This window comes from Egretta garzetta, unplaced genomic scaffold (assembly GCF_000687185.1).
Source record: "Egretta garzetta isolate BGI_Z169 unplaced genomic scaffold, ASM68718v1 scaffold33, whole genome shotgun sequence".
Taxonomy (NCBI): domain Eukaryota; kingdom Metazoa; phylum Chordata; class Aves; order Pelecaniformes; family Ardeidae; genus Egretta; species Egretta garzetta.
Genome location: NW_009259250.1, coordinates 1,828,276 through 1,849,078, shown reverse-complemented (window position 1 = coordinate 1,849,078; position 20,803 = coordinate 1,828,276). Strand labels below are relative to the sequence as shown.

General features: G+C 45.8%; 1 protein-coding gene across 1 annotated transcript in view; it reads left to right on the top strand.

Moving 5' to 3' along the window:
* Nucleotides 1-20,803, top strand: part of CELSR1 (cadherin EGF LAG seven-pass G-type receptor 1) — a gene marked incomplete at its 5' end in the record, with an annotated part of 169,995 nt that overhangs the window by 102,981 nt on the left and 46,211 nt on the right. Inside the window, 2 exons of the mRNA XM_035891689.1 lie at nucleotides 18,960-19,117; nucleotides 20,256-20,419. Coding sequence (XP_035747582.1) covers nucleotides 18,960-19,117; nucleotides 20,256-20,419 — 322 coding nt within the window. The remainder of the gene's footprint in view (nucleotides 1-18,959; nucleotides 19,118-20,255; nucleotides 20,420-20,803) is intronic.

Below are 20,803 nucleotides of genomic sequence, written 5' to 3'. Positions count from 1 at the left end.
TTGCTTAAATTATGCACTCATGTTATTTTGCAGGTATTGCATCCTTCTACTCTTTCCAAAATCCTTCTGTGCAGTGTCAGGTCCTCGTCCTGTCACTACTTCAGCCCCTTTTCTCCACTCAGACGCCAAGCAGCCTCCCCGAGCAGGCACAGCACCCGGCGCCGGCTCCTTCCTCCCTGCTTCTAGCATGTGTTTGATCCCCACCTCCAGCCCCTTCTGGACTCCCCTCCCTCCCCCACTCTGCCACTCTGGTGTTTTGCAGCAGCACCCCATCCCTGGCTGCAGGGCCACAGGGGCATCCCTGCAGGGCTTCTTGCCCCTTCTTCTGTTCAGCTGCTTGCCCAGGGAGCTTCTGGTCTTTGCTCCTTTTCAGACATCTCTTCCCAATGCTGTCCATGGGAAATGCATAACCTGTCATCCCAGATACCCATAGAGATCCATTTTATTTGTTTGTCTATGTCCTGCATTAAAAAACCCTTGAAGAGGTGTTTATACCTGCTCTTTCTTATCCCTCACTCTTGTTGAGTTTCATCCTCCTCCACCTGCCTTTTGCTCCATCAGCATGTTTTCTTTATTTAATAGATATGATCGCTTTTGCCTATCCATTCATCAGTCCCTTCCTGTGTTGCTTCTGTACTTCTTCTGCACAGCAAATCCCATACTGACATTTTGAACTGTTCTTATTATTCACACTCCTATGGCTGAGTGCTGCCAGGCTGCTCGTCCTGCTGCTGGGGTCATCGCAGCTGTGCCTGTCCTCGTGCTACCCACCACTGTGTCCTCAGGCACTGACAGGCTTCTTCGAGCCGGACCCTTTCCTCCTGCCTTGGAAATGTGAGACGTGTTGTGGTGCAGGTTCAAATAAAGAGCAATTCAAAAATTTCCTCTTGGGGTCAGGTACTCTCTTAGCTTCATCCTTCTTTCCCAGTTCTTTTTTTTTTTAAGCTTCTTTAAAGTATCTCTTTAAAAACTAAGCTAGAACCTGTTCAGGTTATTTCCTTCTTTCCGCATTTGTACAGTATCTAGCAGGGAAAAAAAAGGGTTCGGTCTTCTTTAGAGCTTTCAGATAATGCTGTAATTCACGTAAGGAGTATTAGATTTCATCACAGCTGAGGTTAATTTTTCGTCTTTAGTTTTTGAGGAGAATGACTAACAGGCTTTGATACATAATCTAAATCACTTCAGTCCAAAGCAAATTTTTGTAGATGAGTTTTCACAGTTCTGAAAGCTGTTCCTGCAATCCAAGTTGATCGTGGTCAGATACAAGCAAAAGTTGAGTGGGTTTTGGCACCTGCAGCTCTATGGACGATATTTGCCTGAGCTGTCACTGGAATTTGGACTCCAGGAGTGGGTGACTTGGATGCGGGGGGCAACTCTGGTGGGAAACTTCTGCAGCAGCTATTCCTTAACATGGCACGCAGTTCTGCGACATCCTATGCAAGGTCAGTTTGGTAATAATGATAAGGAAATATGCGGTAAGTGTAGATGTGACTCCTGCGAATTATTTTCTGTACTCAGCTCAGAAGCGGTGTGCTTGGTAATATTTATCTTTAGTGTTGTTGAAAAATGTTGTTTTGTAATGAACTCCTTATCATGAGTGTCCCCTGCCGCTTAGGGTGGATCCTCACTGGCAAAAGATCAGCCCAGAGCTGGCTTTGTACCACCATGTTTGCAGAGAAGCATGAAGCCAGTTCTCTATCAGCTCAAAGATTTGATGCTTTCTAAAAATCTTGGTGCGTACAGGCACTGTAAAACACTGCAGTAATGAAACAGGTTGTATCAGAGGAGGAAGGGAAGCAATGTTGTTCTCTTTACTGTGTGGTGATGCAAATGGATGCTTCCTCCCCTGGTAACAGTTGACACACTTGGTTTCAGTGGAAGTGCCTAAGGGAAGCGCATGGATGTTGTACTAAGGAAGTGTTGGCTCTGTATTGAATTTCTGGAAGAGAAAACACCAAGGGGAAAGAATTAGTAGCTATAAGAGAGCAGAAGTGTACTAGGAGTGTTTTATAACCATTCTCTTGTTTCAGTTATATATTAAAAGTCCTGTCAGCTACCCAGTAGCAAGGTATCAGTTTACCTGTTAGCAGTGTTACTTGCTATTATGAATGTTTGTTGACGGCAGGGGGGAAGGCAGGGAGGAAAGCTACCCGCTGACTCGGTTAGCTCAAACACGTTACCTTCTGGGATCCTGATCTCGCAGCCGTTAAAATCAATGGGAGGTATTAAATTAAAGGTGACCTGCATGTGACCTGCTTTCTCAAGAGGTATATGTATTGATAAGAAATTCAGAAGAAATGGGGGGGGGTTTATTATTTTGGAAGGAAAGGTGGGAGAAGGGGGAAGATTTCAGCCTGGCAAATAACACTGATGAAAAATAGCCAAAGCAACCTGCTGCTTGTGCACAGGATAGCTTGGCGTAAGGGGCAGCAGCAGTGCGAGCTGCCCTCTTTGCCTTGGTAACGTGCATCCTTTCCACACGACGAGAGTGCAGGCAGCCTCTGATGGAGTTTGGTCCTTATCTTTTGATAAGGTCCACTCATCCTGCCAGCATGAGTGACAGTCAGTAGGTTTAGCTATGCTGATATTTGTTTGGAATAGGAGCAAAACCACCAGGTTGTTTGATGGTAACGATGCTCAGTATCAATAATGTCGTGGTTTAACCCGGCTGGCAACTCAGCACCACGCAGCCGCTCGCTCACTCCCCCCCCTCCCTCAGTGGGATGGGGGAGAGAATCGGAAAGAAAATAAAAGGTTAGAGCCGAGGGCTGAGATAAAGACAGTTTAATAAGAGAAAATAATAATAATAGTAATAATGAGAATGATAACAGAATATACAGAATATACAAAACGAATGATGCACAATGCAATTGCTCACCACCCGCCGACCGATGCCCAGCCCGTCCCGAGCCGCAAGCAGTCCCCGAGCCGCGAGCAGTCTCCCCACGACCGACCGACCGACCGAACTAACTAACCCCCCCCGAGCATGACGTTATATGGTATGGAATAGCTCTTTGGACAGTTTCGGTTAGCTGTGCTAGCTGTGCTGTACTCCCAGCTTGTTATGCACCTGGGCAAGCAGGAGAAGCTCAAAAAGTCCTTGAGTAGTCTGAGCACTACTTGGCAACAGCTGAAAACATCAGTGTGTTATCAACATTCTTCTGGTACTAAATCCAAAACACAGTGCTATGCTAGCTACTATGAAGAAAATTAGCTCTATCCCAGCTGAAACCAGGACAAATAATAGCACATGAACTATCTGGCATTCATTGCACATAGAGGGTCATGTGTGACTGTAGGCAGTGCTCCTGGGACAGGAGACTGTAGTGAGCCTGGTAGTGGGTGATGTTTTTAATTAAGTGAAAACTTCAGGCCACTCTCCCGAACTTCTGTTAGAAATGTAATTTTGTTCAGAATTTGAGATACACCATCAAATTTATGTTAATGTTTTACCTGATTCATTACCTCAGGGTAGAAACCATCATTTGGCACAAGATAAAAATGTTTTTCGTATGGACATGTTCCTTTAATTAGAAAGGGCATGTAAATGTATATTTATACACTGTGTATCTTATATGTTACTTATACATATATGACATCGCTTAAGGATTTTACTGTTCTGTAGGCAGAAGCTCCTTCTGCATCTGTTTCAGGGGGCACAGGATAATTTTACCTAAATGACAGAAAACCTGAGAAGAGCAGAGGAAAACACGCTATCACTGATGTGCAGTACAGTAATTCTGGGGGATGGGGTGAACAAATCCCTGAATGACTCACAGAGTGACTCACAAAAGTAATGACTGTAACACCGGGCAGTGGGGGGTGGGGGGATCCTCTTCCATGGTCAGGAGGTGTAAAATGATGGGTGCTTCCGAGAGTATCTGGTCACTGGAGCCTGCAGGCTCCTAGGATGAGATAGTCAGGAGAAATGCTACCCTTTTTCCATAACTGGGCTAAGGTTTCTTCTCATATTTGATAATCGATAGTAATCTGACGTTCTTTCACTCCTTCCTGGTGTTTCTTCAGACTGAAGAGTGCCATGGGTGTTGTTTCAGATGCTTGACTGTCGTAGGAGTAGCCCACCCTTTCACAGCGGTTGCAGTTAGCAGTTACCTGCTGCTTTCCATCCCTGCACGCTTCCCACCCGGCAGAGCCCAGACCTGCGTTTTAGCCTGAAGACAGCCGCTGGAGAAAACAGGCAAATTCTTCAGTTAGAGATAAACTTAAAAGAAATGAGGGCTGCTTAGGGCTGATCTTCGGTGCGTTGTGAATTCAAAGCACAGGAGGTGCATTACTCTAAATCAGACTCACATAGGCTTTTGAAAATCGCCTGCCTGTGGTAAGTGATGGTTTCTCTTGAGTTAACTGGCCTTCACCTGGGGCAAGCTGGAGCTTGAGTATCGCCAAAGTCTGAGCTAATGCTGTAGAGGTTTAGCTCGCAGCCCACTTGCACACTAGAATTTGCCAGTACCTTTCCTTCCCGGGGAGGATCTATCCCTCACCCACCAGCTGAAAGCTGTTTCCAGGTGCAAAAAAACCCTCTGTTTCAGTGCCAAGACCCACGCTGTAATTGATTTTCCGTACCATGGGTGCATGCTGCAGCTCTCCCCTTGTGCTTGCTCAGCCAGCAGGCGAGTGGGTGGGAGGGTGGCTTTCTCCTTCGCCTGTGGGTTCCTCGGCCGAAGCCAATCCCGAAGGGTTATTTAACTGTGCCTGTACAACTGTGCTATGGCACCAGCAGAGCTTACCATTTTGAGTCTGCACCCACAAATCCTCCTTACCGTGACTCACAGACTGACTGCCCATGCAGGGAAGTAACATACCTCTGGGTGAAACCAGCCAGCTCTGTATCTGGGGAGACCTCGGTGAGCCCCGCTTTCTCCCAGTGCAGCCTGAGTGGCAGCTCTCCAGCTCTGCCCTGCAGAGTTTGTGTGCCCTCCCTGGCTGCTGGGCTCTGGATGGAGCTGAAGGTCTTGAGGGCAATGTGGAATTGGGACTGCTGCCAGCTCAGGTAGGCTTCGGATGAAGCAGCTTGCAACAGAGGAACAGATCCCGTCTGCACTTGCCTGGGACTTGGGGAATGAAGTGGAAGGAGGGACAGGGTCAGGGAGGAAAAAACAGGAAGAAAAAAGCAGCCCCGGGCAAGGTCAGGGCTTCGTTTGCTGTTGTTCCTGTAGTCAGGCAATAAGTCGGTCAGAAAGAGGAATGTCATATGGGAGCTCTGTGAATATGGATGTCTGAAGAGGCATCAGTTGAGAGTATACCTATTGGAAGATAGTATTTGTCAATGCTCTTACTGTTAAAATAAAAGGAAAACTGTCTACAGGTCTGTTGCAAACCACCCACCTTCACTCCATGCGCACTCTCCATCTCCATGTGCAATTTTTGTCGTGTCCAAGTTTACTGGCTTTGGCTGGGATAGAGTTAATTTTCTTCACAGTAGCTTGTATGGGGCTATGTTTCAGATTTGTGCTGGAAACAGCGTTGATACCACAGGGATGGTTTCGTTCCTGCTGGGCAGGGCTGACACAGAGCCAAGGCCTTTCCTGCTCCTCAGCCCACCCCACCAGTGAGGATATAAAGCTGGGGGAAGAAGGAGGAAAGGGGGGATGTTCAGAGTGATGGCGTTTGTCTTCCCAAGTCACCGTTACGCGTGATGGCGCCCTGCTTTCCTGGAGATGGCTGAACCCCTGCCTGCCAGTGGGAAGCAGGGAATGAATTCCTTGTTTTGCCTTGCTTGCATGTGTGGCTTTTGCTTTCCCTATGAAACTGTCTTTATCTCAGCCCATGAATTTTCTCACTTTTAACCCTTCCAATTCTGTCCCCCATCCCACTGTGGAGGGGAGCGAGTGAGCGGCTGCGTGGGGCTTAGCTGCCTCCTGAGGTTAAATCACAACACTAAGCAAGAAATAAGAAGCACTTTACAACAGGCCTGGTGTTTAGCAGCTTCAGGATAAAGACTTTCTATAATGGACAGGAGCAAAGGGCTTGAGATAAAAATTGCAACATTTACCTGCCAAAGTTGGAGATGTAAAGGGAAGGTTGTTAGGTTTTGGGTTTGTTGGGTATTTGTTTGGTGGGGATTCACCATTTTCTACACGAAGCAGCAAAATCAAGCCAGTTTCTTTGTTTGAAAGGCTTTTCTGCACAGGTGCCTTCCAGATCTCCAGTCCAATGGCATCTTCTGGTCTAGCAAAAGGAAAAGGGTGGGTAAATATACAGACTTGACAGAAGGCCCAATGAACCCATTGATCTCCCCAAGGGAGACATGAGCGGGGAAGCTGCAGAGGTGGTGGGAGCAGGGGGCACACAGTGGCCGCCAGGGCCCACCAGCAGATACAGAGGGGGCAGCTGCACACTGCAGCAAGGGTGGCACAAATTTACCTTAGATGCATGTTGTGTCTTGCTGGAGTGTGCCTTGCTCCTATGGAGCACCTGCTTCAGCTGACCACATGGTGAACATCAGCTCTTGGGTTCAGTCTTGTACAACCTCTGCATTTTCTCATTCTCTTACACGCACTATGCCTGCAGCTCATTAGCAGAATTATCTTTAGGATTATCTTTACAGCAAATCTCTAACATTCATCACTGCCTTTGTTTTACTGGAGCCTCTGTTTTGTTTCTGGGAGCCTGTGTCACACTGCTGCCCAGCAGCAGCCAGAGGCACAGCACTTCTGAAGGACTTAAGGATATGTATGCAAAAATTCCCTTTTGAAAACTCAGGTCCACCCCTGTTCTCCCACCCAAGAGCCAGTTGGGACCAGCTGGGATCTGGCCACCAGTCTCTGGGGGGGCTCTACACAGCCGTACCCTAAAAGTCAAGACCTCCAGGGCTGCGTGCTGGTGCGCTTGTGGGCACCTGGAAACTCAGTGGCCACTTGATTTCCCCTGCCATGGGCAGGCAGGACCTGCCCTTAAATCCAACCCCCTTGTGTAAGGACAGGCGGCATGGGCAGTCGCAGGCAGTGCCGGTCTGTGTTGGAGAGGTTAAGGTAGCACCTCGTTTTGAAAAGGGTGGGTTGAAATACAGCAGCCTCTGACAGTCTGCTGCGGAGATGAGCATGAGCCCTGCTGGCTGCGGCACATGTGGTCCCACGCTGGGTGGCTGTGGAGCAGACAGATAGGTTATCTTGCTTCCTTCTGAAAACACAGACCCTCTCTGATGATGGCAAATTCACCTGTTATGGAAATACAATTATTCTTTATTCAAGGACAATAATTGATCCCGCCCCTTTGCCTCTGGGGAAAAACCAACATTTTAGTGAAACGCAAATTGTGACAACTGTGTCCAGAGACACTGATGGCACTGGTTACTGCTTTGTCTCCTATAAAGGGGACTAATTCTCATTAGAAGTGCTGAGTCCATGGTGCCCTGTCCCCCCAGGACCGACAGGCGAACAGGAACATCTCATGGCTGTTCAGCGCAGGCTTCCCCATGCCACCCCGCCGCGTGCCGCCCCTCGGGCGGGAGGCTCCCGTTCCAGCACGAACGCCTTGTTTGCTCAGTTCTTGGTCGCCCTGCTGAGCCTGCCAACGGGGCTGCCAGCGCCGCCGGTGATTTATGAGGCAGGCACATGCCTGCAGCTGAATAGGGATTGCCAGCTCCTTGGAGAAAAGCCACATAGCTGCCACCAGCTAGGCATAACTTTTAGTCATTGGACCCAAGGTGAAAGACTTTGCCCTGAAAGTATCCGGGACACCATCCAGTGTCACTTACTTCGTAATCTGGATGGTCAGGAAAAGTGGTTGGCAATTCAATTCTTAGACAGGTATTAGGTATTACACCCTGTGCCGGGGAGCACCTCCCGCCCCTGCCGAGTGCTGCGCTTTGTAACTCATTTGGGAAGGACAGACCCCAACGGAAGTCAAATCACTGCAAATGCCATTAGTAATACAGGCTGGGTATGACCCATGCAAATGTCTATCGCTTGTGACATCGGAGCAGATGTAATTGCCATCTGAGGGAGAATTTCTGAAGTTAATCCTCCTAGTGACTAATTCGTTAAGGGATTGAGGGAGATTTTCTAAATAAACAATGCAGTTGTTGAATTTTATGATAATGCCACTGCTGATCAAATGTGGACCTGCCAGAGTTTGGATTTTGCTGGCTCAGAGTGGCTTGCGGTGTCTACAGCATCCATGATCAACACAGGCCCACTCTAGTATTGCTTATGTTGTCTGGCAAAGAAAAATTCAGAACCTTAATTGCAATGTTAAGCAAATATTGGGGTGGGGGCAGTACTGTAAATACTGAAAACGTCATTCAGTTAAGAGCAACCTACTTCTCTGGGCGTATTTTTCCAGGAATAAATACGATTTTGTGGATCTGCATTTCCAAACCTAAATTCATAATATCTCTTGAGAACTGCCAATACAGCTTTTTAAAGGCTCTCTCAAGTGTGCAAGGCAGAAACTGTGTTCAAATTTAGTGCTTCCTCTTAAATCATGTATTCTTAAGATTTAGCCATATTTCTAATTTTATCATTTCCTTATCACCCATCTCATCATGAATATTTCATACTTAATTCCAGAAGGTACTACAAGGTTGTAGAGGTCAGTGGTGGCAAGGTGAGGAGGAGGCAGTGGACAGTGCTTATTTCCAGTGGAGCACTGATGGCATCCTTCACCAGATCTTCCATTTGTGCTGGATGGCTTTCCTTCTACATCATTTTCATGTGATCAAAAGCTCTGCCTAAGCACAGGCAAGTTTGCAGGACACCAAAAACACAGGGAGCGTGACCGCAGTCAAGTCTTTAGCTCTCGTTTTGAGAAGGACTTATATGTGGTTACCTGCTTAAGTGCAAGGCCTCTTCTTCACAGAGGAAATTTCTGGGGTTTCTTCAGTTATACAAGGCAGAAAAGCAATTCAAATGAAAAAGTCACTTTCTTTGCTAATCACGACCAGAATTTTCATCAGCATCCTGAGGGACATGCATGTTTAATTTGCTTTCTGACTCAAGAGGTCAAGGACCTTTTACTGCATTACCAATATTGACAGCCAGATGCAGGTTATGATCGGTTTTCACAATTTTCTTACAAGAACAAGAGTTGCTGTATCAGGAGATGATTGTGCTTTTTGGTGGGCAGGTTTGTATACTTAGGAAGCACGGTGGTTAGGTAGTGCTGGAGGCACATGTACAATACGAGGGAATGAGGAATTTATAGCTATGCATCTGTATTTGTACAGTGTGTCTTGGTGCTAGCGGGCACGGTCATTTAAAAAAAAACTATAGCAATTAAAATTACAAGCATCTAAAAGAAGGGAAAGGCATTAGATTTTTCATTCCTGAATGCATGCCAGGGCTTTACATGTAAAGTTCAAATGTTGTTCTAGTCAGATACATAAAATACGTTCCTCATGTCTGGATGCAAAACATGTCATTTCCTACATGCTCAGAATTCAATTTTTAAAATGCCAGGAGAAAAGGTAATCTCTGCAAAAATAGTCCGGTTTATGAGTCATTTCCTGGTATTCTGGCTGAAGATTCAGAGATTCATGTCCTTGCTCAGGCCCAATTCATCCTTTTCCACCCAAATCCAGAGGATCATCAATGAAAGTCCTAGTCTAGATAAGACCATAGATTTGATATATAGAGACTGAAGCTTGACAGATTCTGATTAGAAATAATATACAATATCATTAATAATGAAGGTAAGTAATCTGCATGATAATCTGCCCACAGTTCTGATGGTCTCACTGTCCTTTGGAATCTTTAAATCAAGTTAGTATTTCCCTTTCTAAAGGAAAATTTTAGCTCAGGCTCAAGCCCCGTTATTGAGGCAGGACTCATTGGGTGATGTTCTGTGGTTGTGTAAGGCAAAAGGGTGATTAGATGATGAGTCCCTTCCATCCATAAAATGTGGCAGTATCCTGTGAAAACCCATCTCGAGCTCCAGCCTGTGGTATTGCAGGTGAGGAGCCAAGAGCCAGGAGGACAGAAGTAGTGTTGCTGCACATTTGCCCTGTTCTTACGCATTTCCAAGGCATCTACCACTCCCTCAGCGGGACTTTGGTCTAGCCTGTGGCAACCATTTATGTTCCTAACATCTCCTGAAAAGTATTGGAGGGCTGCTGGGCTAATATTTACTTCTTCTTGGTCCTGCTCAGATGTGGTTGCAGAGCCCTTGCAGGTGGTCGTGGGTGTAACAGGGGCAGCTGGTCTACCCTTGCAGAACAGGCACACGGGAGCCTGGACTTTAAAAGCCCCTCCCTGCAATTCCACCAGTATTTATTCATGCAGATTTCAATTAGTAGTAACTGGTTTTGTTGATTTGGTTTTTTTTTTTTCTGGTAGAGGGTAAGTGCACAGTGATTGATATCTGGGAAAGGAAATCAGGATTTGGCGGTGGAGCGACATTCCATTGTCTTGACACGAAATAACAAATAACTGGCCACTAAATCTGTGTCTTGGGAAATGAAAGTGTAAAGCAGTGAAAGTCATTCGGAGGTCATTGTGATGCAAAGTGTGTCCTGCTCCCCAGCCCTGAGTCGCTCAGCTTTCCGTGACAGCTTTGAGAGATCTCTCAGGCAGTTGGGGAAGAGGAGGGCAAGCACATACCCAGTGCCTGGCTCGCTCTCTCCCCCCCCGCCTGCTTTTGGAAGCATTGTTCTTGCAGAGTTGGAAGACACCACCTGGAAACACTCGTTGCTGTGGCAGTGATTTTATAGGCAAATGCAAACAAACTTTTCAGAAACTGTCCCTGGGGTTTTTGCTTTGCGAGTGACAGTAGGGACCACGTCTTGTCAAAACCAACCCGATCCCCTGCTCTTTTGGAAGCCTTGTCCTCGGCAAGGCTGCTCAGCACTTACTCCTCTCGCTCCTCCCAGGTTTTAAAAGGCTTGACTTGCGTGCCCAGTTACAGCGCTGCCACTTCTAGGTCTGCGCCCATCCCACACCTGAGCTGGGTATCAGCTGCATGGCTTTTCCCCCTGGTGCAGGACTCTCAGTTCACCCTGGGGAACCTGGCACCCAACGGTGCTACTTGAGCCCGGGTTCACTCAAGCCATCTAACACCTCCAAACTCCTCAGAGGCTTAATGGCACCTCCCAAAATGGTGATTTTCAGCTCTTCCTGAAGGCTAAGGAGCTGCGAGGCACCTGCATGAAAGCTGGCAGAGTCTGAATGGCCGTGGGCTCACCGAATGGCTGTGGGCTCACCGAATGGCTGTGGGCTCACCGAATGGCCGTGGGCTCACCATAAGGCCCTGTGACAGTGCTTGAAGGCTGTACAGCACAGCCTGGCAGGGCTTCTGCAAAGCTGGTGGAGTCATTGAAATGGCACCTCAGGAATTTGGTGCGGGTGCTTTGAAGTGCGCTGTTATCTCCATTTAATCACACAGTAAGTCTACAGTAGCTCACTGATTTGCAGTAACTTTTCAGGTATTTTGCATCTGTCTGTGGAGTGAGGGGAAGCAGCACTTTACAATTACCTGGCCAGGCAGGGGTCTGTGTGTACCAGGAGACCTTTGTAAAGATCCAGCCGTGGCGGCGGGTAGCCCATAGAGCATTGCACAATTCCTGAATTTTGTAGACCCAGGTGTGTCCCCCTCACCCACACTGAGCAGCAGTTTGCTTGGCAAGGTGTCACCAGGGATGAGTCCAAGGAGAGGGAGTTAGTTGCTCTGAGTAAGTGTCATGTTGTGCTATTTCTAGGTATTTCTTTGACTCTGATAGCAATAGTTTCTGCATCCTGGATGCTAAATTAAGTTGTAAAACATACAGGATTTATACAAAAGATGAACATGTTTGAGAGTGATACTTTGGCAGGTAGATAGGGACAAGTGGCAAAGGGAGAAGGGTTTGCTGAACTGGGAGAGGAGAGCATGTGAAGGAGAACAAGGATGCTCTTCTGTGCTCTCCTCTCCCAGTTCTCCAAGGATGCTGGAAGAGCATCCTTGGTGGTGGAAGGGAGGGAGGCGCCAAAATAGGCAGAAAAAGTGTTTAGAGGGCAGGAGAGGGCAGGGAGAAGGTGCGCCAGCGACGGGGGCTGATCAGAGGGGAGGAGAGGGCTTGCAGAGGGCAGATGAGGGGACCCACCGCAGCAGAGCACTGTGGTGAGTGGTGTCTCCCACACGGAAAGCTGGATGTTGTCTTGAGGAGTTGGCATGGTATCTTGGCAGCCAAAACAGGTCCTTCTTGCTGTGTCACTGATTCAGCATCAAAGAGCTGAGAAGCATCTGGGAATACAAATTTGAGGATAAAATTTCCATTTGCAGACAGGGAAAACTCATTCTTCCCATCAGCACTACAGCAGCCTTTGCCAAAATCAGTCAAATCCAAGAATATAGCCTTTGCAGGAGCTGGATGATATTTGTGAAGATACTGGTCACGACCTGCGGAGGGAAGGCACACATCTGGATGCCGTGTGTGTGTGACCATGGCTTTTCACAGCCTGGCAGTGCCATTGCCACATGCTGGGACAGGAGGGCTGCTCCCCGTCTCTGCCCTACCACTGAAAGAGCAGCAGCAATTCAGGCAGCGCCGTTCACGCGTGCCAGGTCTCATAGCTGTGCCGAAAGCCTCCTGCTTTGAATATCAAAGTTTAGCCTCTGGATGCGGCCATGAAGGAGATAACAAATCAGGCTAGTAAAACTCGCTTGACTTTGTGGCCCAGCCTGGATCCTGAGATTGGTGTTTCAGGGAGTTTGTCTAGGAAAAGGAACTGGTCTGGTAGCTTTTCAGGATTTGCATTTTTGACTCACTGATGGGAAGCTTTTTGGTTTTCCTTTTCACTGTCACAGGCTCTCATGTTTCTGTACAGACTCGAGCCAAGAGTCTATAAAGAAATGCCATTAAAATACTCAGGGAATAAAGGGGATGCATACATCAAAGGCGTAAGGGGTTTATGTGAAATGATTTGTCCTGCCTTTCCCTGGTGACTAAAGGATGTGTAAAAGATTCTCAGTTCTTCACACCACCATATTTTAAAGGTGCTCTGGAAAGCTGCAGGGGGAAACTTTAAAAAACAGAGATTAACGTTAATGGTTTCTCTTAATCTGGCCTAATTTGGAGTTTCTCGATTGATCAGAATGGTCTGCAAGTCCATGCCACAGCGCTAAGCTTCTCCGGCATTTCCTAGTCTCTCCCCCTGGGATTGCAAGCATGGTGCTTTCCCAATTTGTTTTTTCCTGTTTATTTATTTATTTTCCTTGCGGGGGGCCAGCCTCCGGCCGCTTGCCCAGGGAGGCCGCCGCTGCCGCAGGCCCTTAATGAGCTTTTTGACCACTGAAGCAGCACAGCATCGCCTGGGAATCGGAGGGGGTTTCTCCCTTCCCAGTGTTAGGTAGTGGAGCAGAGGCCGTCGGGTTAACGAAGGAGCTGGGGCGGCTGGTGCTGGAGCCCCAGCAGCAGCCTCCAGCAGGACCCGATGCCAGTTGCTCCATTTTTTCCCATTATTACTGTAGCTGGAAGCGTTGGGAAGCAAAGACCCCCAAAGGGTATGAATATGAGGCATTTTCCACCCAACAGTTTTGGGGGCAGTACGGTCTGAACCAGCACATTAACAACATGGAGGAGTGCTCTTTTTTTGTATTAAAAATAACTAGGAAACAGATTCTTTTTAACCTTTAACCACTCCAAACAGTCAATAAATCATTAGCTACTGATTAACAAAAACAGAAGGGTAACGTCCAGTAAGCAAACTCTTGGAAGCACTGAAAGGCTGGCACAGACTTCAGGATGGCTTTTCTTTTTACACACTTGCATTTATTAAACAGACAAACAAGCCAAGCTCTGCATATTAAGCCATGCCATACAAAGCACTTTACTAAAAGACCAACTTTCTAAAATAGATATATTTTTTAACGCGCACAGTGAGCTGAGCAAATGCAGTATTTATTATATGCAACATTATATCTGTCCCCCAAGAAAACAGGTCTCCTCATGCCAAGCCTGAAGAGATGGGTTGTGTCTCATTTGCAAGGGTTCCCAGTTTGCGTTTCTCCTTCAAAAGACTCAGTAGGGTGGCTAAAGCAGACGGAAGTCCTCGTGGCCAAGGTTTGGGCTGGAAGAGCACAGCTCTCAATTTGAGTGCAGGGAATATCCGTGAAGTTGGAACGCTCCCTTGGCCAACCAAAACCATTCTCCCTCTTTCCATCTGTGTGAAAAGTCAAGTGGCAGTTTTTTATCTAAGAATGGAAGTTGGAAAAAGGTGTTTCTGGTGGCGGAAATGCTTGTGGGACCTTTGGAAAAATTGTCTCACGGATTAACTAATAGAAGGGTGAGATCCAAGCATCTGAGTGTCATCACTGCTGCTGATCGACTAAACAAGCATTTGCACTTTGTAGTATTACTATTACACATATGGTATCTAGTCTAGTATGGTTTAATTCAAAATAAGTCTGCCAAAGACTGGACTATTTGCTTAAACCTCTCCAACAGTTTTGCATCGTGGCTTTTGGAAACAGTTGTATTTATAATGTAAAAATGTAATGTAAGTATTTAAGACAGGGCTTCCATTGTCCGTTAATCTGTATGCCTTTTCCATTCACTGTGCATCGTTAGACCATCTGTGTCTTTAATAAGTAACTGTGCGGGCTTTCGCAGTTTAAATATTTACTTTAAAATAACAGAGGATCCAAATGAAATTGAGATACATGAGAATATCCGTGTCTGATGTTTTAAGTGGAATGGGAGTAGATTTGTGCAGTAGATTTGCAAACTATAAGCAGATGTGTTTTGATGACCTCTCCTCTATCTGGTCTCTACTTATAAAACACAAGTTCACAGACTAAGCTTCTCAGCGTTTTACATGCACCTGGGAGAAACTACTTGTGTTTCTTTCTGTTGAAGTTGTGGGGAGAAGTCCAAACAGTTCATTGCTCCATACTTGGGTTTCACAAAAATCAGATTTGGCATTGGTAGTAAAACAGCTTCACAGTGGCATTCTCTCAATTCACTATCAACTGCAACCTGAGAAAGTCACTGCAGGTGGCCAAAGGGAGTTACACTGACCTTTGGGGCTTGAGAACGTCACTCTTCCAGGTCACCACTGAGGACAGTAGAGTCTCACTGTTAACGCCGCTATGATCAGAAAGGGAACTGCAATTTTCCAAAGATGTCCTGGAAGACTGTCATTCCATCAATCACAGTCTGCCTGTGACTCTGTCTGGGCAAGGGAGAACATCATGGGTTAGACACAAGATTTGAGATTGTCCACCCATACATCGGAACCACTGATCTCCTTCATGAAAGCTCGAAGAGGCAAAGTTAAGTTTCGTGATGCTGTGTACAGTTATGTACTAATTTGAGGTACATAAATACAGTTTGTCTTGTTTCACAGTTAGAGAGGAGGGTGGGCGGCTTCTACTCTCACGTGTGGGTCCTGAGTCAGGGCCAATTCTTTCTCTTCTCCAGGTGGCTCTGTGTGCAATTATATCCAGCAAACATAAGTGTCAGTACAACGAACACAACGTACTTTAATATGGGGTGCACAGAATGTTTGACGAATCACTATGTGATGGTGATGATACGCAGCGATACTCAGGGCTGCTTTTTCTTCCTTTTATTTTGAGTCTAGGATGCATCCACTTCATTCGTGGTTTAAGTGAAAGCAAGTTCCCTGGCACTGTTCGGTACCTCTTCTTGCTACTCACTTTTACAGCAATTCAAACTTTGAAGTTTGAATTCCAACCCCTTTCTGAACGAGCACTAAGTAAAAAGGCAGCCTTCAGGGTTAGGCAGTGCAAAGTAAATGTTCAGCCCCATGAGCAGGAACTCAGTTACATGACTTGCATTACCATTAATGGGGGTCATGCTGGTAAATTCCTGTACACCACATTGAACATTTACTCATGAGTGCAGAATTGGCACAGCTAATGAAACCTGCCTTTCGGGTAGCATGGTGTTTCAGGAGATGGGTCTGACAGGCAGAAAGGACTGCTAAGTACCCAGATGAAAGTCTGGCTTTTAACTCCTTGAACATATTTCCAGGAAATAATAGTGTGAATTAATGCTGGTTAGTGTTAGCTGTTCCTACTGTTAGGGATCAGTCTTGCTCCAGTAGGATTCCACAGAAGCAAAGATGATGCCTGGAATGTAAATGTGAGTGCTATCATTTAGTGGTGGCAATTCGCTTTCTTGTGTATTTTCCAAGTGCTATTTACTGTTGCTTATTTTCTTTCGAATGTAAGCCAGTCCTCTTGCTAACACCAGCTTCTATAATCACAAAAAATTAAGTTCTTTTTTATAATTTTCACCCCTCCTACTTTCCCAGAGATGACCCCTCCTATGGCTGGGCATCACCTGCTTATTTCCAGCTACATTACTCACGGGCATCTTATCCACATTTCTTCTTGTACTGTGTCCATTGCAGTGATAGCATCTTCTCATTTCCCAAACCTTCCTTAGCCTTTCCTTTGCCGGGCTAAACACGGCAAGTCCCTGTTGCCTGTTTGAGAAGGTAAGGTTTCTGTTGCCCTGGCTGCAGTGCTGTGCATCTGCTCTAGCTGGAAGTTATTTTTAATAAATGAAATCAAAATTGTCCACAATATTCTATCCTGTTCAGTGTCATAAAATTTCTTTCATACCCATCTTCGCAACAACCCACTTTTTCGATATTTTAATCATGCCATGGTTCATAGTTGTTTTGTAGTCAATAAATACAGTTGGTTTTTTCTTATTTTTCTTCATTTATAGCTGATGATCTTTGAGCCTGCAATAGAAATTCTTGCTGTTAGATCCCAAGTTTCATGTTCTGTGATTAATTCTCTTTCTAGGACTCAGCTATTCAAGGTGATTCTTTTTTTTAAAGCATGATACTCTAAACATCCTTTACGTCACCAGCAAACTATGTGTAGTATCATTCAAAATATTAAATTAATAAAATCAGTTTCATGATTCAGTTCTGAAGGAACTCGTAACTTAGCCTCCCTCTGTTCCAGATTTCACATTATTTCAGTTATAAAGTATTCCCTAGGCTGGGTGCTGAGAAGATGAGTATTGTAGTACTTGTCACATATAAGAGAAAAAAGAGCCCATGTCACATTAAATCACTCAGAGAATCTCTCTTTCCTTTCCCAGAAACATATTCGTCCATTTTGGGAAAAGCCTGTTCTGTCAAATTGGCCTTTTAACATGGTCAGCAACCCACTACGTGTTTGAACTAAGTAAGGTTTGAACTGCCAGTAGGTCTCTCTTCATTCACTGGAGTATTCCATTTCTTCTTCATGAGCTTAGGGTTCAGTGTGGTCACCAGAGCCAAAGAGACGCCAGAGGTCTGCGCTGCAATGACCAGTCGACATCTAGAGAAACATTTTGCAATGTCTATGTTAAATAAAAGCAGGGGGAAAAAATCAGTTTGCCACCACAGCTAGTTGACTGTGAAGGAGCAGCTGCAAACTGCTGAGTCTCATCAGGTTGCAATCTTGATTAACATTGGGCAGATCCCCCCTGCTGCGAGAATAAATACCCTGCCTTTGTCAGGGCTCCCATGTAAGAAACAATAGGTTGTTTCAGTGAAGCACAAGAACGTAAATGTTAATCAAATCATTCCTCCAAATGAATAGAAGTAGCACCCAGAATGTAAACATTTTCATTTTAGAAGGAAAGGTCTGCCTGACAGTTAATTTTCTACGTATTTTTTCATTTACTTTGAAAAGCTGCTTGCTAACATTGCCATCATCGCATACAATAACATTTGCAGCACTGCAAATATGTATGCTTCCTGTCTTTCCAAGCTAGGCAGTGGCAAAGCCCAGGGAGTATAGGAAAAAATAAAATCTGCCTTAATATCACTCAAGAGAGGTCAAAACCTTACACTGTATAACTGCCAAACTATGTGATCACATTCATTCTTGGTAGAGGAAATGGAAAATACTTTCCAACTGGAATTGACACCAGGAAACATCTTTTAAAAATGTTTTTTATATATTGGGATAATTACCCTTAGAAATAAATCTGTGTCTTTTTTACGCATGATGAAGGCAACTTTGGGCATTTTAACAAATTTATGTGCATACAAACGAAACAGAAAGAACAGAGGCATTTATCCCCTTACTGCTTCCTTGTTTGCGGTACAAACAAGGGGTTCCAGTACACAGCTGAGCAATATATGTTTCAAAGCAAATGTACAGCAAACTACAGCGTGGTGCCCGTCCATCTTCCATTTTCTTATGGTCACAACTATTGTTGGTCAACACATCATAAAGGTATCTTTTGGCTTTCAGTTGTGCCACATGTCTGGGTCAGATCCCGGTGACGTCACTCCTTGAGGTGTCCCTTTGCCCATAGAGGTACGACAGCAAAGCCAGGGGAGTTCATCTCATTGCTTCTCTTGTACCCATGAAGTCCTCAGAGATCCTCCACCAATGGTAGATTAGGACCCTACAAACACTAAAACATGGAAAACTGTTTTCTTACAGAATTTGCTAGTTCTTCACTGAGGCTGGTATGTTTTATGCAGGCGTCCTTTTTTAACAGTCATGATGCACTTCTTGACTAGAGGAATCTGTCTCTTGAGTTTCTGTGTGGCAGATGTGGTCTCCTGTCAGTCACACTGGGGTGCATCTTGTCAGGAAATCAATGGAGATGAAGGACACGTTTGTAGTGAAGGCACAAAAGTTTGGTGTTTAGGGATTCCTGGTGGTCCTGTAGGCTTTCCTGCTTGTTGGGATCACTGAATTTCCCCAGTTGTCAGTAGTTGATGAAGTGGGGAGGCCACCACCTGCCAGCAAGGTAATTAGCAGAGTGAGCCAGTAACAGTGGAGGTGTCAAGCTGAGTGTGATAACCCTAGTTTTGTGGCCCATGTTCACCAGGGCGCTTTGTGGGCACGTGGGTGGGCAGGAGTTTCCTCCTGTCTGGGTGAAGCCAGAGATCAGGACAAGCTGGAGCATTTATTGCCACTCTAAACCACACTTTCTTCCCATTATCCATACACCACCTATGAACCACCCAATGAACCAGCATTTAAATCCCATGTGTATGTAGCGCTGTATTGCATCTACCATTTATTTCTTGAAGCCCAACATTGGGCGATTAGGAATTCCTCATGGGCCTTCAGGAGAGAAGGTGGCTGTGGTGACTGTGGACGACTGTGACACAGCAGTGGCTGTGCGCTTCGGGAGCCTCATTGGGAACTACACCTGCGCTGCCCAGGGGACTCAGACTGGCTCAAAGAAGTAAGGATTCTCTGTATTTGCTTTTCCACTCATTCTCTTCTGCTGGGGGAGAGTCGACAGTATGGGATTAGCCACTGACCGAATCAAGTTGGAAGAGAAGATATGATTTAACATGAAAAAGTAACAACATTTTGTTTGGTAAATGGAATTTGTTGTAGTCTACTGCAAGTGTCAGTACTCTGGGCGGAATGCACAGTTTTGTGTAGGTACAGACATGTGCCCAAATTACTTACAGAAGAAAAGCACCTGGGGGTCAGTGTTGATGTCCCCAAAAAGCATCTACCCAGTATGAAAATGTAGAGACAAGGGCAAATAAAATGCTAGACTTCATTAATGAAGGGGATGTCTGAAGAGCTTATTGCTTCCATCATTTAAGTTAATAGTCCTATCTTAAAGGGAGATAGAAATAAAGGACGTACAGAAAAGGCCATTGAAAAATCATTAGGTGCATTGAAAAAAAAACTTCCTTGTGAGGAAAGACCAAAAAGATTAGTACTGTTGGATTTAAAGAGTAGATGGACAGCAAGCAACATAGTGGGGATATAAAATAATGAGTTATAGCAGAAAGACCATTGAGATGCACATGGTGTTCTAAAATCCCAAGAGAAGGAGGGACCATAAAAATTAGGGCTAATTCAAACTGACCAAATGATATACTTTTCACACAGTGGGGAGTCACCCAGTGGAACCTGCCTCCACCAAATGTTATTAAGACTCAGATTTTCGGAGGGTTTAAAAGAGGTTGGCACTGTATAATATTTAAGTCATTATATCAAAATCTACAGCATCTCAGCCCTTGTGCTGAGGAGCATAAGCTGGCCCCTGGATGACTGGAGTCAGAAATAAGTGTCCTGTGGCTGCACGTTTTTCCATAATTTTCATTTTCTTCTTCATATTGGCCGCTGTTAGGGACAGGTCATTGGATTCTGTATGCATATGACAGCTCTTAAGTTAGAAGTTACGGTGTTTCTGGAAGGTCCATTGATACAAGCTCTGGAAGTGCTGATATAGCAGAGGGAGGTGCATGGCAACATGGGTAAACTAAACTGCTCAGATGTGCTTATGGAAGCAGTCAGATAAAGAACAAACCAAAACAAACTATATGCAAGAAATTATGAACGTTTCTTTGTTCCTTCAGATCTTTGGACCTAACTGGCCCTCTTCTCCTTGGCGGTGTCCCAAACTTGCCTGAAGATTTCCCAGTGCACAACAGACAGTTTATCGGCTGCATGAGGAACCTCTCGATTGACAGCAAGCCGATCGACATGGCTAGTTTCATCGCCAATAATGGCACTCTACCAGGTGTGAGCGACTGCCGCCTCAAAAGTCAACACGAGAAAGCTCTCTACCGTAGCTGTGTGTGTAAGAGGGATTAGGATGTCAAAGGGGCCAGCACTGGGAGGAACTCCAGGAAGGGGCAAGGGGCAGAGCGGTCTGAAACAGCCCCTGTCCCCCTGTTAGTGCCGCTGAGCACAAAGCATTTGCCCCGAGCCATGTGGCAGGGGCTCAAAGTGCTGCTGGGCACTGCGCTGCCACCACGTCGCCCTCACCGGCGCAGCTACATCCAGACCTGCTCGACGCACCTCGTTCGTTTGAGCAAGGTGCAGTCTGCACCCACGCCAGGGACACACACAATAGCCCACGGCACAGTGCACGCTTACAGGGTTAAGTGGAACACAAAGGACT